The sequence below is a fragment of the Heterocephalus glaber genome, unplaced genomic scaffold (genome assembly GCF_053883595.1).
Source record: "Heterocephalus glaber isolate CG9 unplaced genomic scaffold, H.glaber_assembly_v1.0 deba00001744, whole genome shotgun sequence".
NCBI lineage: Eukaryota > Metazoa > Chordata > Mammalia > Rodentia > Bathyergidae > Heterocephalus > Heterocephalus glaber.
In genome coordinates, this window is record NW_028258450.1 from 2,064,676 (window position 1) to 2,081,518 (window position 16,843).

Here is a 16,843-nt window from a genome sequence, read left to right on the forward strand (position 1 = left end):
CTCTGTCCTTTTGTGCCTGGTGTGGCCCTCAGACCTCTGCCCACCAGCTATGGGGGACTTGGGCTTACAGGACAGTTGTCAGTGTCGCTGCAGCCACCTCAGCCAGAACCACCATGGGTCGCACACCCCGCTGAAGCCTGGTGAAGCCTGCTTAGCAGGGAGGGGGCCTGATCCAGTGGGAAAGGGCCCAGACCTGCCCATACATGTGGACAGGGTGGGCCGGGACTGTGCCCAGGGGCCTCCGGCGACAGGTCCAGGCTGCTCCCCACCCTCGCCTGGCCCTTGCCCTGGCCTCACCCACAACGGGAACCGGGAACTCGGCTTTCTGTGCCAGCCCTGCTGAGCCCCAGGCAATGGGGCTGGCCTTTCCCTTCACCCGCCACTCCAAACCGGTCTGTCCAGCGTCCACCTAAGGTGAAGCCTCCTGCCCCGTTGACACCCCAAGAAAGTTAGAGTCCAGGCACGTGGGTAAATAGGGGAGGACATTTATTTGCACAAGGATGAGGATGAGATCAACACAACCACTGACTACAGTGTGAGGGACAGACAGTCTCCTTGTGCTCAGGCCACCTCGCCCAGCTCGGGGTGCTTCTGCCGTAGGTGTTTGTCCAGGGTGGCTCGCAGGCCGAAGGGCACACAGCAGTGTGGGCACTTAAAACGGGTGCTGCCGGGCTCCAGGCCGTGCATGCGGCGGTGGCGGTTGAGCTTGCTGCTCTGGGTGCAGGCGTAGGGACACTGGTCACAGGCGTAGGGCCGCTCGCCTGTGTGCGAGCGCCGGTGCACGGTCAGGTTGCTGCTGTTGGCAAAGTGCTTCCCGCAGAACTCACAGCTGCCCCCAGGCCCACGGCTCTTGCCTGCAGCCTTGGGCGTCTTTTTGGGCGAGGTCTTCTGGTTCTTTGAAGGGTCAGTTCTCTGTCCTTTGCTGACTACTCCCCAGCCACCCCACCCTGGGCCTGCCTGAGCCCCACTGCCAGGAGCCCCTGGCTCCTGGATGCCCGCTGTGGCTGCAGCTCCAGCACCCTCACTACTTCTGCTGCATGGAAGGGTGCTGGCTGGGGCGGCAGCATGGGCAGCTGGCTCTGGGGGTGCTGTGGAGACCTGCTCCTGGCTGGCATCGGCCATGCAGGGGCTCTGGGGTGGCAGCTGCCGGTGGGTCTTCTTGTGGCGGTTGAGCTTGCTGCTCTGGGCGCAGGCGTAGGGACACTGGTCGCAGGCATAGGGCCGCTCGCCCGTGTGAGAGCGCATGTGCACCTTGAGGTTGCTGAAGGAACTGAGAGTCTTCTTGCACACCAGGCAGATGGGGCTCCGCCGGCTGGGGCCACTGAGGTGGGAGCTCTTGGCCTCAACTGGTGGTCCCACAGCCGCCATGGCAGACACGGCAGACACGGCTGCAGCCACCTCAGCCAGGCCCAGCAGCGGGGCCTCGGGGGCCTCTGACTCGGTCTGGTAGATGGACAGCCCATGGTCCCACTGGGCGTGACGCAGCAGCTTCCAGGCCCCTGTGAACTGTCTGCCGCAGTGGAGGCAGCTCAACATCGCCAGCTCCTTGGGTTCTAGGGCCAAGAGAGAGGTGCAGGGGGTTAGTGCTAGGAGAGGGGGGCTTCTGGTCCCAGGCCCTTTGTGGGGATAGGCTGTGCTCCAGAAGTGGTAGACAAAACACCATGCTTCCTGAAGCAAGGAAAATCAGCTGAGTACAAGGATTCTGTATTTGAAAATTGAAGATAAAAAACAAAATGCTATGTTAAGAGTGAGGGACAAGGGGCCGGGGATTTAGCTCTGGTTCCAGCGCCTGCCTCACAAGCGCAAGGTCCCGAGTTCGATCCCTGGTACCAAAAAACAAGAGTGAGGGACAAGCCAGGCATGGTGCACACCTGTGATCCAAGCACTTGGGAGGCTGAAGCAGGAGGATTACCATGAGTTCAAGGCCAGCCAGGGCTCCACAGTGCAGTCAAAGCCAGCCTGAACTATATGGTGAGGCCCAGTCTCAAAAAAAAAAAAAGGGCCAGAGGAGAGGGGTCAGGAGGTCCTTGCAGAAGAGGCGACCAAGGGCTAGGGTGGAGCTCTTGTCTAGCATACGAGGCCTTGGGTTGTATGCCTAGCTTACCAGAAAACAGTGACTAAATTCAAGGAGTGCTTCCTAGGTACTGTGCCAGGTCTCCACTCCCTCAGGTGAGGAAACAAGACCCCCAAAGCATAGGCAGAGGCATTTCCAACCCCACATAGCTTGGAGGCTGGAACTGGGGCTTCCATTCAGAAACCTGGGGACCATGGGGGTGCAGAGCAGTAGCTTTTAAAAATACTTCACCAGGTGTGGTGGTGGCGCACATCTGTAATCCCAGCATTCGGGAGGCTGAGGCAGGAGGAGCGCCAAGAATTCGAGGCGAGCCTGGGCTACACAGTGAGTTCAGTGCCAGCCTGAACTACGAAGTGAGACCCTGTTTCAAAAAACCAAAAGAAAAAAAAAAAAAGGAAAACCACCTCTCAACTACTAGGTGGTTTTCTGTGCCAAGCCTCATGCTCAGGGACTCCACAATTGTTTCAATTTTCCCACTTTGCAAAAGAGGCCAAGGTCTGGGTGCGGAAGGGTCAAAATAGTGACCTAGGCCCCCAGCCTCTGCAGGAATCCCAAGGGGGTAGGGCCGGGTTCCATTTGCCTTTGGATTTTCAAATCCTAGCCAGTCTCCAATGGGGTGGTCTTCAGGCTGCAAAAGCAACCAAGATCAAGGTCAAGAGCACAGGGAGAGGCCAGGGAAGGTCAGCCTGGCCTGCGACAAACTCGGACCCCCTGCTCCCTGAGTGTGACCCTGGGTAAAAGTGATCTCAGCTGCTAGAATATGGGGATCCCAGAGGGTCCCCTCCTTTCCAAGATAGTTGTGACCTCAAATAGGGAACAGCTGAGAGCTTGGGTCCTCGTAAGCCCTCAACAAGCCTGAACTGAGCTTACAGAGCAAGGGGCCCACAATTCCAAGTACTGGAGTTGGAGCGTCCCCTTCAGCGGTTCCATCAAACCCCACCCACCGGACACCCACCCCACCCACCAGACACCCTCCCCGCCTCAAACTAAATCCGATTCCATTACAGTCCCTCCCCTTTCCCACAGGGGGAGGGACCCTCCTGGCTCTGCCCAGGACATAATCCCACTTCCCAATCCCCAGAGGGTATGGGTTGGGGGCTGGAAGTTCACAGGTTTGGATAAGTCCCACAGCCAAGGCTTAGAATTTCACACTGTGCATCCAGCACAGTTCAGGGCTTAAATTCCAAGAGAAGGATTCCAGGTGTCCAGCACCCCAGACAGGCTCAAACCAGGGGCTTCCCGCACGGAGGGCTGGGAGATTCCACCAAGGCAGCGGGCCTGGGCTCCTTCCCTGGCCCAGAAGTGGACCAGCCCCTCTATCAGGGTGATGAAGAGCTGGGAGGGGGTGGCAACCCCGGCTTCCAGCTGGCCTCTAGCCCCCTCCCCCACTCTGCCATCCCTCCCGGGTCCCCCTCACTGCCCCCCTAGTCCAGCCACCTGGCCAGTTATTTCTGTCCAAAGGGAAGGAGAAGTGAAACCAGATTGGGGGGGGGGGTGAGGCAAATCCCTAGGCCAGTTTTCTGGGGCTGGCCACACCCTGCAGGCCACCTCCTTGCCGGCCCAGCCTCCGCCCCCGGCCCCCGACCCCTCCCCATCTCGTCCCAGCCCCGCGACTGGCAAGCCCTGGTCACGCCTAGGCTACACCCGAAGGGGAGAAAGGGGAAGTAGTGCTCGTTGCCCTGCCTGTCCAGCTCAGCCCCTTCTGCCGCAGGAAGCCCAGCCCTTGAACTTGAGAAGGAGACGGCCCGCGGCCTCACTCACCTGAACCGTTGCTGGGGCCGAGGCCTCTAGAGGGCTGACAGCCCTGCTTCTTGTGGTCCATAAAGGCAGTGATGGCCTCCAGCGGGAAGGTCTGCAGGCAGCGGCCGCAGGTCAGCAGATCTGGGTGTTTGTCGGTCCAGAGCTGGCGGTCTGCAGGGAGGAAGCGGCGGTGAGCTGGGGTGGGGCCAGGTTGGGGGCTGGGGGTTTCGAGAAGAGAGTCGGAAACCCTAAGGTCAGGAGTGGGGAGGCTCGGGCCAGGACAGGGCGAGGGACTGAAGGCAGGCTCTGGGGTACACACCCAAGGGAGGGGATCTCACCTGAGGGTCCCGGGGAGGGGAAGCTGGCCCCAGGCCCCGGGGCAAGGGCAGGGACGCGGGAGCTCACCGGCAAGGCTAGAGGTCAGCGGCACGCACAGGGCCCTCGGACTGGGCGCGCCCAGGACGTGGAGAGCGGCCCCGGCAGGCACGGGGCCAAGCGAGTGGCGGGGTTCGCCCCCGAAGCGTCCCAGCGCGGACACCTCCTTCGGGGCCCGCAGGGCCCGCGCGTCCGGCTCCAGCTTCACATCGATGACGAGGTCCGACATCTCCATCTCCTCGTTGTCTGGGTTGGCGGCGGGCGCGGGCTCGACTCGGCGGGGCGCGCTGCCGGCCTTGCGGCGGGACATGAGTCGTGGGCCGGGCGGGAGGGCAGGCGGCCGGGCGAGCGGAGGACGCGCGATCGGAGGACGCGGGGAAGTGAGCGCTCAGAGCGAGGCGCTCAGGTGAGTGGCTGCGGCTACCCGCGGCGAACTTTTACACGTGCTGGCCAGGAGGAGCTCCGCCCACTAGGGCGGGGCCTGGCGGAGAGGACGGGGCGGCCCCGCAGGAGCCAGGCCGCCCTCCCGCCGAACTCAATCTATAAACCCTGCGCACTGCCGAAACCTGATAGCTCTAAATTCACACAACCAGGCTTAGGCCATTTTAGGTCTGGTGAAACTGAGGCACAGGATGCTCACACGCACCCCGAGACATCGTAGGACCCCTTTCTTACTAAGCACTTAATAATCTGGACTATTTCATTAAATGTATGACATGCTGGCCTTGGTGGAGCATGTCGTACTCTGAGAGGTTGAGGTAGAAGGATTGCAGTCCAGTCTGGGGAATTTAGCGACTTATCGAGACCTTGTCTCAAAATAAGTAAAAAGGTGCTGGAGAAAGCCGAGGATTTAGCTAAAAAAAAAGATGCTGGAGATATATAGTTCAGTGCAAAAGCCCCCCCGCCCCCATACTTATTATTTCAAGTAAAATTTATCCAGGAACTGTTTGTTGAACTACTTTGCGCAAGGCTCTGTTCTATGCACTGCGGCCACAGCTGTGAAGAAACCACGCGATAGCCCAGTGCTCACGGGGTTTATATTGCGGGGGACAGACTGCAGCCAAGGTAACTCTAAGATGGGCGTTCCCGTTATGATCACCCGTGCGGTGGAGCAAAATAAACCTAGGAAGGGGATAATGTTCCGTATTTCAATTTTCCTATGTAGCCGAGGCTGGCCTTGAGCTCATGCTATCCTCCTACCTCAATCGCCCATATGCTGGGATTACAGGCGTGCCCCACCACTCCCGGATTTGGCGCTTCAATTTTTCCCAATGTCTGCTAAGGACTGGGCAGAGCTGAAACCTGAGGGAGCCAGCCAAGGTGCTCTGGGCATTGCAGAAGAAAAGGCCTCGGGGTGCGTCCCTTTATGGGGGTGGGGGAATGAGTGTAGTGGAAAAAAAGGAAAAGCTGGTCGAGGTGGTGCTGCCTATAACCCCAGGGCTGTGGGAGGCTGAGGTAGGATAGCAAGATTGGGCCCATGGATTGGGGATTTAGCTTAGTGGTGTTGCAGCACAAGGTTGTGAGTTTGATCCCCTGTACCAAAAAAAAAAAAAAAAAAAAAAAGGATTGGGCCCAGCCACTTAGACCCTACAAGGGCTGGGGATGTAGCCCAGTGCAAAGACCCTGGGTTCCTAAATTCCATCATCGCCAGAACAGAAAGAGAAATAGGGGCACATCCAGAGGGCTCTTTTGAACACTTTGGGCAAGAGTGGGTGGGGTGGTTGAGACAGGGTCTTGCTATGTAGCCCAGGCTGGCCTTGAACTCATGGCAATCTTCCTGCCTCAGCCTCACAAGTGCCAGGATCATAGGCATGCGGCACCACGCCCGGCTCTTTTGAACACTTCAGACACTTCAAATCTTTTGATTTTCCTGACAGGACCCCTGGGAAGGTTTGGGGCAGAGAAGGGGTAATCATACAAATCCACTTTCTACCTAAGCCTGGACTGGCCACTAACAGGCCACAGCCATCCTCCCTGCCTCCACTTGGCCAAAATCCTGTCTGCAACTCCATTTGAAGTGACATTGACACCCTGCCCCAGCCTCAAAGCTTTCTGAGTTCTCTCTTCTTCCAGGTACTGGCGGCACCACAGTGTGGAAATGTTAACTGTTTCCCCACACCCACTGCATTCAAGATCCCAGAGGTTACGGCCATGCCTCTGTCCCCCCCCAGGTGTGCCCACTGCTGCCGCCACCACTGAGTGAATTCCAGATGCTGATCTCCTGGAGTTCCTCATATTGTTATTCAGGTCTCAGCTCAATTGTCCTGGGTAGCTGAGCCGGGAGGCCTCCCTGACCAGCCTATCTAAAGTAGCCCCACCCTGCTGAAGGCCTTGCAAATTACCCTCGATGACCTCCATCTGTCCCCAGTTCCCTGTTGGACCTTAGTTTCCCTGTCTCTTAAAGGACCCTAGGAGACCACTGGAACTAGAGTTACCTGATCAGGGTGGCTTCTTCCTTGTGTCCTCCTCTGACCACCCAATTTTAAACTCACCCAAACCTACCACCCACTCTCATTGCTCTTATTTGATCCCCTCCCCCTCATCCTGGGGATTCAATCCAAAATCTTTCTCAGGCTTTAGTCAAGCAGCACTACCACTGAGCTACATCCTCAGCCGTTTTTATTTTTTATTTTGAGGCAGGGTCTTGGTAAATTGTCCACGCTGGCCTCAAACTTGCAGTCCTGCCTGACCTCTCCAGTAGCTGGGATTATAGGTGTATGGCACTGCTCTGGGTTTATTTTATTCCTTTTATATCAATTTATATTTATTCATTTTTGGTTTTTGAGACAGTCTTACTATGTAGTTCAGGCTGGCCTTGAACTCCTTGTGTAGCCCAGGTTGGTCTCAAACTCATGGTGATATTTGTTGTTTTTTTTTTGGAACCTTGTGCTTTCGAGGCAGGCGGCGGAACCACTGAGCTAAATCTCCGGCCCTCATGGTGATATCTGTGCCTCAACCTCCTGAGGGCTAGGATTACAGGCGTGTGGCATCACGCCTAGTTTACGTTGATTTATCACGTTTTGAAAGATCTTGACTGTGTACTTTTTCATTTATGTCCTCTGCTGTAACTCCTGTCCCCTTAAGAGAAAAGTTGTAAGGACAAGATTGGAGCCTGTCTTGTTCACAAATAGAGCCCCTACTCCGGGAAGGATTAAGTCAAAAAAATCTTTATTGACCTGCTGTGCATGGAAGGTTTTTTCCTTAGGTATTTGCAGAGTACAGTACCTATGTGTCAGACCCTGGGTCTTGAGATCTTCTGGAAAGCAGAGGTCCTCAGGGTCTGCCCAAGTGGAACCCTCCAAAAAGTGAATGTTGTCTGCACCTAGAGCAGCAAGAGTCCTCTTCCCCAGTCAAGGCCTAAATTTCTGGCTTTGTAGAAGGTGGCCGCAGGAAGGGCTGGAAGACAAAATCGCAGGCCTCCTGTCCATCTCTACTGGACAGGTTTAAACCTTTCTCCTGGCATGTGGCTGCAGTGTGCATGATCTCAAATTTCCACGTGGGAGAGGTGGGGTTCCCGGTGAGGGGTAGGAGTGTTTTTGTGTGGGGAGGACCAAACTGCCCCTAACGCTGCCCGAGGGCACCGTTCCCTCTCAGCCTGTTTCATCCTCTGTAAAATGTCCCCAGAAAACTAGCTAGCTGCCCTGAGCCCGGCGCGGCGGTGGCCACAGCAGTAGCTAGCCGCCCGGCGACCACGTGGGGCGGCAGTGGCGGCGCAGGCGGAACCCAGGCTCCAGGGCGCGCTGCCCGCCCGGGCCTGTGTGGCGGGGGCACCGACGGAAGTGGGAACGCGGGTAGCTTCGGACCTCGGTGAGTACTGGGCGGCCGAGGCGGGCCAAGAGCGGTTTCCCGGCCCCGAAGGCCCAAGAGTGGCGGGAAGAGGAGGCCCGTGCCTGCAAGGCTGGCTGCGGGGACGCTCCACGCGGGGGGTGGACGACCTGGGGGGCGGAATGCTGTTCCCTGGCAAATATCAATGACCACGCTGATCTGTGGAGGAAGGCGGCAGCCAGCAGCCCCGCCTCCTCCGAGGTGGAATCCCTCTCGGGCTCCTGGGATCCGGGAGTCGGGAAGTGGGTCCAGCCCTGGGAGGGGTGGAGGTGGACGCCTGGGGGCCGGGAGGACCTGCTTAGTATAAGAAAAGGCGAGCAGCGGGTGGCGGGTACAGAACTGAAAGAAAATTGACTAGCCTCGGGGCAGAGAGGAGGGGAGAGAATCTATGCTTTGGGTTTTCTTCCTTTTGGTGGCCCCTTACCACTAATCTGCAACCAGACGGGTGACACCCCCCCACACGTGTGTGTGTGTGTGTGTGCGCGCGTGCATACATACACGTATACATCTGCACCTTGTTTTGTTAGGTCTGGGACTTTGGCATTTCACCTCATAGATAACTCAGTTGGTTCCCTTCCCTGGCAGCTATGACAGGATGCTGAATGGTTCTCTTCCTTTCCTTTCTGAGGAACTAGGAATGGACCCCAGGACCTCCTTCAGCTGTTATCATTTTCTTTTCTTTACTTTTTTGTTTTTGGTACCAGGGATAGAACTCGGGACCTTGTGCTTTCAAGGCACGTGGTGGAACCAAGGAGCAAAATCCCCAGCCCTATCATTTTCTTTTCTGTTTTCCGTTTGTTTTGTTTTGTTTGTGAAAGACTCTAGGTTCGTAGTTCAGGCTGGCCTTGAACTCATTGTGTAGTCCAGGCTGGCCTCGAAATGACGGTGATCCCGCTGCCCCAGGCTGCTAGGATTATGGGCTATGGGCCTTCCCACCACACCGACCACTGTTCTTACCTTTTGAAGGTGACTACTGAGGCCCTAAGTAGGGAGACATGAACTCCCTAACTCTGCCTTCCACCTGAGTGATGGGCTTTTGTCTAACGGATTAGTTTGGACACTTTTCCTGGAACCTTTAGGCAGGAAATCCTTGATTTTTTTTATTTGGTACCGGGATCGAACTTGGGTCCTTGCCCTTTCGAGGCAGGTGTCGGAACCACTGAGCTAAATCCCTGGCCCCAGGAGATCCTTGATTTTGAGCCTGAAGGGATTAAGGCCTCTGGAGGTCAGGGAGGATGGCTAAAATTATCCGTCCTCCTTTGCCACACCCTGTTGACCATTCTCAAACCAGTTTCTTATCGGTCACACTTTGGCTCTAGAACCTCCAAGGACTCCCCCAGGTCTGGTGGAAAAAGTCTGCCTTGGTGAGGGGTGAGAGCCCCTGGTCCTTTGTCAGAGCAGCTAGTTTGCCAGCCACTACCAGCCTGTACTCAGTAAATGATTCAACATCTCCCAACTTCGTGTCCACAGTAGGAAAGTGGGGATTACTTGGATGTGATTATATTATTATTATTATTATTTATTTGTTTATTTTTTGGTATGGGGGATAAAATTGGGACCTTGGGCTTTCAAGGCAGGCGGCAGAACCACTGAGCTAAATCCCTGGCCCTGGATGTGATTATATCTCTTGTTTTTTTCTTAGTAGAGAAAAAAGGTACTCAACTGGCCACTTTTTTTTTTTTTGGCGGTAGTAGGGGATCAAACCCAGATTTTCATATTGAGCTATATCCCCAGCCCTTTAAAAAATACTTTTATTTTGAGACAGAGTCTCACTAAAATACTAAATTGCCCAGCCTCAGTTTGAACTTGGCATCCCCTGCCTCAGCCGCACACACTACCACGCCCAGTTTAATTTTGTTTAATCTGGGGATTTAACATATTTCTTTGGCCAGTCATTTAATTCCCATCCATTCTTCATTGGTTACTAACCCTGGACACTAGGATGTTTCTCTGAAAACACTCAAGTATTAAGCTGGGTTGCAGGAAGGTCCTGGGGGCTTTCGCTCTTAGCTAAATTGAAGTAACAGTGGACAGATAAAATAATTTAACCAGCCCTAAATCCCATTTATCCTGGCCTCTTCCATCTGGCAAAAAACCTTGCAGTTTCCCTTGACTACTTTTTCCTCAGCCTATAGGTGCATTCATCAGGGAGGGCTTTTAACCTTCAAAACACCAAAATCGGACCCCATTTCTCATTTCTCGAGCTCACTGTCCCTACCCCTCCTAAGCACCATCATCCTCTGCCTGGTGATCCTCACCTCTTCTCTGAACCTTCCTGTGGCTTCCATCTCACTCAGCAGAGGGCCAGGTTCTCAGCATGGCCCAGGGACTCCTCCAAACGAGCCTCCTAGCTGTGGCTCTCTGCGTTTGCCCGGCCTGTGCAGCTGGCTGTTCCCTTGACTGGCCTGCTTTCCCTGAAGCTCTCCGTGGCTGTGGAGATTCATATTTTATTCTGGCCAGCGCCCACAGGTGATTTTACCTTAGGGGTTCTTCCTGAGCCCCCTTCCTGGAAACCATCAGGTGGGCAAACCTCATCCCTTCTGCTCTGGGCTCCTTCCTTCCTGCCCTGCACCCTCCATTCCACTGGTCTGGGAAGGAATCTGTCTCACTGGACTGTGAGCCCAAGAGGGCAGGACCAGGCTATCTCGGCCCTAAATGTGTCCCAAGACTGCCCTACCCTGGCTGTGCCCTGAGCAGTGGACATGCACATGTGTGTAGATCACGTTGGATAAAGTGGAATTTTTTTTTATCTTAACTGGCTTTGAGATTCTAGAATCAGGCACTCTTCCATGAAGTTGAGTAAGTGTTCTTGGATGGGTGAGTTTTTAATTTCTTGCAATACTGAGAATCAAAAAAAAAAAAAAATAGTGAGCTAGTAACCCAACAGTGTTCTACCACTGAGCTACATCCTCAGCCTTTGAAAACTTTGGGACAGGGTCTTGCTAAGTTGCCCAGGCTGGCCTCATACTTGCTACCCTCCTGCTTCAGCCTCCTGAGTAGCTGGGATTACAGATGTGTGCCACAGTGCCCAGAGGGATTAGTGAATCTTTACAAGCCTTTAACAGATATTTACCAGTCCCCCCATCCCCATTAACTGGGGTGGGATGGAGTTGGGAAGTAATCATCCATGCCCCTCTCTCAAAGGTAAACAGGCAGCATATGGGCAGCATCTGTCACCTGCCACATAACTTTTTCCATCAGTGAAGGACCACACAATGGTGGTCCCATAAAATTGTAATGGAGCTGACAAATGACTAATGACATTGTGGCCCCTTTGACATGGCAGTGACACTGGTGTAAACACTACTGTGCTGCTGGGTGTATAAAAGAATACCTTGGCCAAGTGGCACATGATTACTATCCCAGTTACTTGGGAGGCTGAGGGAAGAGGATCTCAAGCTCCAGGCCAGCCTGGGGATCTTAGTAAGACCCTGTCTCAAAATAATAAAAAGAGCTGGGAATGGTGGTGGACGCCTGTAATCCCAGGACTCTGGAAGGCTAGGGCCTGAGGACTGTGTTTGAGCCCAGCCTGGCCAATTTAGCCACTTAGCAAAAGCCTGTCTCAAAAAATACAAAAACTGGGCTGGGGATGTAGATCAGCAGTACAGTGCCTGCCTGCTAAGCATGAGGCCCTGAGTTCAATTCCCGGTACCCCCCCCCCCCCCAAAAACCCCCCAAACACCCAAAAACTGTCTGGGGATGTAGTTGAGTGGGACATCCCTGGGTTCAATCTCCAGTACTGCAAAAATTAAATTTAAAAAAATCTGGAGATGTAGCTCAGTGGTAGAGGGCTTGCCTACCATGTATGATGGCCTGGGTTCAATTCTCAGTATTTAAAAAAAAAAAAAAAAAAGTCCCCAAACAAAACACAGAAACAAAAAAACCTCACAGAAACACACAGTTGACACTGATGAATGAAAGGGCTATGTTTCTGGTTTATTTACTATATCATTATTTGAGTAAAATCTGTTTGTTTTTTTTTTAAAGAGAAGATTGAGATCTTTTTAAAATCTTTTTTTTTTTTTTTTTTTTTTTTTTTTGGTACCAGGGATCAAACTCAGGTCCTTGAGTTTGCACAGCAGGTGGTGAAACCACTGAGCTAAATCCCTGGGAAAATCTTAATTTTTATTAGCACGTTTGCAGTACATAATGATTACATTCATCAAGGAGAGCTGTACATGAACGTAACACATCTCAATTCTTTTTTTTTTTCCCTTCCTTTCCCCTAAAGACAAAGTCTTGCCATATAGTCCTGGCCAGGCTTGAACTAGCTCTGCCACTGGGCTCCATCACCAAGTCTTTTTATGTTTTAACACAGGGTGTTTTTGTTGATAAGTTGCCCAGGCTGGGCTCAAACTTGCCATCCTCCTGCTTCAGCCTCCCAAGTGCTGGGATTAGAGGCATCTATTTTGAGACAGGGTCTGGCTAAATTTCAGAGGCCAGGCTTGAGCTTTGATCCTTCTACCTCAGACCCCCAGAGTGCTGGGGTTACAGACCTGTGCCACCAGGCCTGGCTTGGTTCAATACTCTTTTACAAACTTTTTTTTGATTCTTGAAAATGATATAAAACCTAGTATTTGAATGGCCTCCTCCTGTGCCTGGCTCCGGGTGCTAGGTGCCCAGTCCTTATCAGTCTCATCAATTCTCTTTCTTTTTTTTTTTTTTTTGGTACCAGGGATCGAACTCCGGACCTTGTGCTTGAGAGGCAGGCAACGGAACCACTGAGCTAAATCCCCAGCCCAAGTCTCATCAGTTCTCAAGGTTTTTTCAAATTTTTTTTTGCAGTACTGTGGATGGATGCATGCTAGGCAAGCATTTTGCCCCTGAGCTATACCCCTACTCCTTTTAATTTTTGTTTTGAGACAGGTCTCATTAAGTTGCCCTGGCTGGCCCTGAACTTGGAGTCCTCCTGCCTCAGCCTCTGAGTATCTGGGATTACAAGCCTTTGCCACCATGCCCAGGCTCACTAGCTTTTAGAAGGGAAGGGACCAAGCAGCTGGTGCAGCTGCCTGAAACCTAGGTCCTTAGTCCTCCTGCCCACAAGGCCAGCATTTTCTCAAGTGTATTCAGCATCACAGTAGTAGCACTTAACATGTGCCAGGCATGTGGTGAACATCAAGTGGTAGTTAGGTCATTTAGTCCCCATGCCAGCCTTCTGAGGGAAGGCCCTATTTTACTGATGGGGAAACCAAGGCACAGAGCATTTAAGCAATTTAGCTGGGCATGGTGGTGGTACATGCCTGTCATCTGGGCACTTGGGGGCCTGAGCCAGGAGGATAATACAGCAGTTTACCCCACTTAGCAATATTGCTGCGACGGTCTTGATAGGGGGTCACACTGGAGCAGAAAGGGGACTTGCTGGGAAAAGCAAGGTGGCCGACTGAGGGAAGGAAATGCAGGCAGTGGCATCGAGCTTGACACAAGGGCCCCAGGAGAGACACAGCACCTCTTGGCCGGCAGGCTGAGGGTGGCCTGGTGCTCTGGCTCTGAGAGGAGGGATTGAGGTGACCGAGGTGGCAGGGTACCTCTGGCCAGAACCCAATGCCGCACTGACTTGAGTGCATGCAGGAAGTGACAGGTTGCCCAGGGTGGAGGGATGAGAAGTGTTAGGGTATGGATGGCTTTCATCTGTGTTTTTCTAAGCCCTTGTCTTTTGTGGTATTTTGGTGTCTTTTAGGAGTCTACCCTAGTTTTTGTCATTGCTCTTTGGTCAAATGTCCCTCGGTTTGAGTTTGGTAATTGGTTTTGTTTTGTTTTGTGTTGTGTTTTTTGTTTCTTTGGTTTTTTTTTTTTTTGTACTGGGAATCGAACTCAGGACCTTGTGCTTGTGGGGCAGGTGCGGTGCCACTGAGCTAAATCCCTGGCCCTGTTTCTTTTGTTTTTTGAGGCAGGGTCTCATGTAGTTCACACTGGTCTTGAACTCAGAGTGTAGCCTGGGCTGACCTTGAACTTGTGGCGATCTTCCTGCCTCAGCCTCCTGAGTGCTGGGATTGCAAGCATGTGCCACCACACCCAGGTTGCATTATTTATTTATTTTGCAGTGCTGGGGATCAAACCTTGGCCTCAGGCCAGGGATTTAGCTCAGTGGTTTTGCCGTCTGCTATGGAAGCACAAGGACCTGAGTTCGATCTCTGGTACCAAAAAAACCCAAACGAACCTTGGCCTCATACATGCTATGCAAGCATTTACCACTGAGCTACATCCCCAGCCCTAAAAAAAAAAATCTTTTAAAAAATTTAACATTGAGACTGGGTCTTGCTGTGTAGCTCAGGCTGGCCTCAAACTCACCATCTTCCTGGTTTATCCCTGAATGCTGGGATTGCAGGTGTGTGCCACTAGGTCCAGCTTATGCTTTTCATTACTTTTACTTTCAAATCATTCTAGATTTGGCCAGCAGCACCTTTTCCAGCGGGCTCCTGTGTGAGTGGGAATCTTTTTGGAATAGGAGATCTACTGATGGACTGTGTGTAGGTGAGGTGGAGTGGGTTTATTTTTTGGCACTTACTGCCCCTACCTGGGATAAAGCCATGCTAAAAACAGACAAAAGTCCTTGCCTCTGTAGAGCCTCTGTCTTTGTGTGTGTGACACTTTGATTCTGGTCCAAACCACTGCAGAAATGGTGTTACCAGTACCCGGGGAGGGATGGTGAAGATTTTAGGAGGGGAATCAGCATTTTGGACAGGTTCAATGAGATGCTGGGAAGAGCAGCACCTTCCCTCCCTCCTGGAGCTTCACCGCCCCACTTAATGGCTCCCTGTCCTTTCTCACTGAACAGCTGACGAAATGCAGACTCCTCTGGCTGTTCCAGTGCCGGTGCTCCGGCTCCCCCGTGGCCCTGATGGCTTGAGCCGAGGCTTTGCCCCTGATGGACGAAGGGCCCATCTGAAGCCAGAAACACCTGGAAGCCAAGAGTGTCCTGTAGGTCAACAATCTCAGGAATCCCAGGAACAGTGTGCCCGAGCTGCCCTTCGGGAGCGATACCTGCACAGCCTGCTGGCCATGGTGGGTCGCCAGGTGAGCTTCACATTGCACGAGGGTGTGCATGTGACCGCCCACTTCGGAGCCACCGACCTGGACGTGGCCAACTTCTATGTGTCACAGCTGCAGACTCCCATAGGTGTGCAGGCAGAGGCTCTACTTCGATGTAGTGACATTATTTCTTACACCTTCGAGCCATGAAGACATTACTGTGTTCACCCTTCTGCTGTGGGTTTAGCTGTAGTATCCCAGGCTTCCTTCCAAATGTTCCTGACCAGGAACTCAGGCCTAAGGAGTTCTGGGCTCCCTTGGAATTCTAGTGAAGCTCCAAGCATTTGTGGTTGCTGAGGACCTCCACAGGGTCTACTCAGTAAAACTGCAGCCCCAGGAATTCTGATGCCACCAAAAGGACTGTTCTGCCTCACAGAGCTCTGAACTCTACCGAATATGGGCCAGGTACCAGTTCTTGAAGACAGGGCAGAGGGTGGGGATGAAGGAAGGCAAACTGTAGAATGGGGAACTGTATTCAAGAGGTTGCAAAATTCCCCAGTGCTCCTCTCCTGTTAAAGAAGCAATCATCCCAACACAATTCGACTCTTGGTTTTCTTTTCAAATGTCTGGCTTGGCTGAGAGACGGAGTGTTCTTTGGAAGGTGGTAGGGTGGTTATCCAGGATCAGGATCAGGTGGGGCTGGGCAGAGATGGTGAGGAATCTGGATACTGTGCAGGATTGGGCCCACTGATCTCCCACAGGGGCTGGGGCCCCCTCAACTTCTCAAGGGGAGAGCTGGACTCATTGGCAGTTTGGGTGGGTGGGGGGTGGAGCTTTTTAAGCCAAGGAGTGTGGCTCACGCTGGGTCACATGGTCACGCACAGGTGTCCCTTCTGGGATCCCACTGTTGAGAGGTGTGGACCACACTCAGCCGTCAGCTGATTCGCATTCTTCCACGTGGAGAGAATGGGGGGGGGGGCAACAAGGAAAAGCAGAGATTAGTGGTTAGTGTGAAGCTTTGCCCTACCTCCATTGCCCTCTGGCTTTGTAATGAGGCAGTCCATACATGCTTCATTTTATCCCGTCGCTAGTATCATCCAGCAGATGATATTAAAAATAGTTCTTAAGAGGGTCGGGGATTTAGCTCAGTGGCGCCCACGCCTGCCAGGCAAGCTCAAGGTCCTGAGTTCGATCCCCGGTACCAAAAAAAAAAAGTTCTTGTCCCTTGTTGAAGAGAAAGGTTTTTTGCTTTTTTTTGAGACAGAGTCTCGCTTTGTGGTTAAGGCTGGCCTGGCACTCATGGAGATCCTTCTGTCTCAGCCTCCAGGCGCCACCACACCCGGCTTCTTGTCCCCTATTTAGTCCCTTCAAGTCCGGAATTTAAGTGAAGCCTTCCATTAAGAATAAAAGACATTTGTTTTCTTAGTCGCGAAAACGGGGTGATGTTGAATGCGGGAATCAGATAGTTTCAGATGCCCCATCTGTCCATTCACTACGCCACCTCTGGCGAGTTCCAGGTCTAGCTCTCCGACTGCCTTGGCAACGTGGTGGCTTGCTCCGCCCCGAGCCCCTTTTAAGGTTTCAACCACACGGTGGGGGCTCTGTGGGCTGGGAAAGCATAGCGAAAGTGCCGAAACGAAACCTGAGCGATTGACTTGTGCCCTGGGGGCGTGGCTTGCACTTGCGCAGGTTCGTCCAGGTTTGGTGATCTACCTTCATTGCTCGTTGTTTGGATCGGCAGATTCATCTCCCCCTTTTGGGAATTCTTTCTCCCAATTTTTAAAAAATTCAGGTATAGGATACTCCTCACGAACTGGCATTTATTTTAATATTGTAATTTAGATTTTGGGGGGTTTTTTT

At 53.0% G+C, this 16,843-nt stretch overlaps 2 protein-coding genes across 10 annotated transcripts; one reads left to right on the forward strand and one right to left on the reverse strand.

Moving 5' to 3' along the window:
* Nucleotide 1: 1 nt before the first annotated feature.
* Nucleotides 2-4,630, reverse strand: Znf296 (zinc finger protein 296). The gene is made up of 3 exons (XM_013068570.3): nucleotides 4,220-4,630; nucleotides 3,836-3,985; nucleotides 2-1,553 (listed from the first exon to the last, which is right to left on the reverse strand). The coding sequence occupies exons 1-3, from the start codon at nucleotides 4,497-4,499 to the stop codon at nucleotides 562-564; spliced, it is 1,422 nt and encodes a 473-aa protein (XP_012924024.1). The 5' UTR covers nucleotides 4,500-4,630; the 3' UTR covers nucleotides 2-561.
* On the forward strand, nucleotides 3,804-15,581 carry Gemin7 (gem nuclear organelle associated protein 7). Of its 9 annotated transcripts, XM_087200522.1 has the most exons (4): nucleotides 7,918-7,996; nucleotides 12,690-12,775; nucleotides 14,399-14,485; nucleotides 14,790-15,581. In XM_087200522.1, exon 4 carries the CDS (start codon nucleotides 14,798-14,800, stop codon nucleotides 15,191-15,193), a length of 396 nt encoding a protein of 131 aa, XP_087056648.1. In that variant the 5' UTR covers nucleotides 7,918-7,996; nucleotides 12,690-12,775; nucleotides 14,399-14,485; nucleotides 14,790-14,797; the 3' UTR covers nucleotides 15,194-15,581. The 9 variants fall into 9 exon arrangements, with proteins under 9 accessions (XP_021106523.1, XP_021106520.1, XP_087056650.1 ...); XM_021250861.2 differs by lacking the exons at nucleotides 7,918-7,996; nucleotides 12,690-12,775 and adding an exon at nucleotides 3,809-3,945; XM_021250858.2 differs by lacking the exon at nucleotides 12,690-12,775 and having other exon boundaries at nucleotides 6,883-7,996.
* Nucleotides 15,582-16,843: the final 1,262 nt, after the last annotated feature.

What these genes read in the sequence shown, in the direction of transcription:
- Znf296 (XM_013068570.3), bottom strand. Translation starts at nt 4,499, where the DNA reads ATGTCCCGCCGCAAGGCCGGCAGCGCGCCCCGCCGAGTCGAGCCCGCG. An exon ending in GCTGACCTCTAGCCTTGCCG is followed by an intron (nt 3,986 to 4,219) that starts GTGAGCTCCCGC and finishes TCCTCCCTGCAG; the next exon opens with ACCGCCAGCTCTGGACCGAC. An exon ending in CGGCCCCAGCAACGGTTCAG is followed by an intron (nt 1,554 to 3,835) that starts GTGAGTGAGGCC and finishes TCTTGGCCCTAG; the next exon opens with AACCCAAGGAGCTGGCGATG.
- Gemin7 (XM_021250864.1), top strand. Translation starts at nt 14,798, where the DNA reads ATGCAGACTCCTCTGGCTGTTCCAGTGCCGGTGCTCCGGCTCCCCCGT.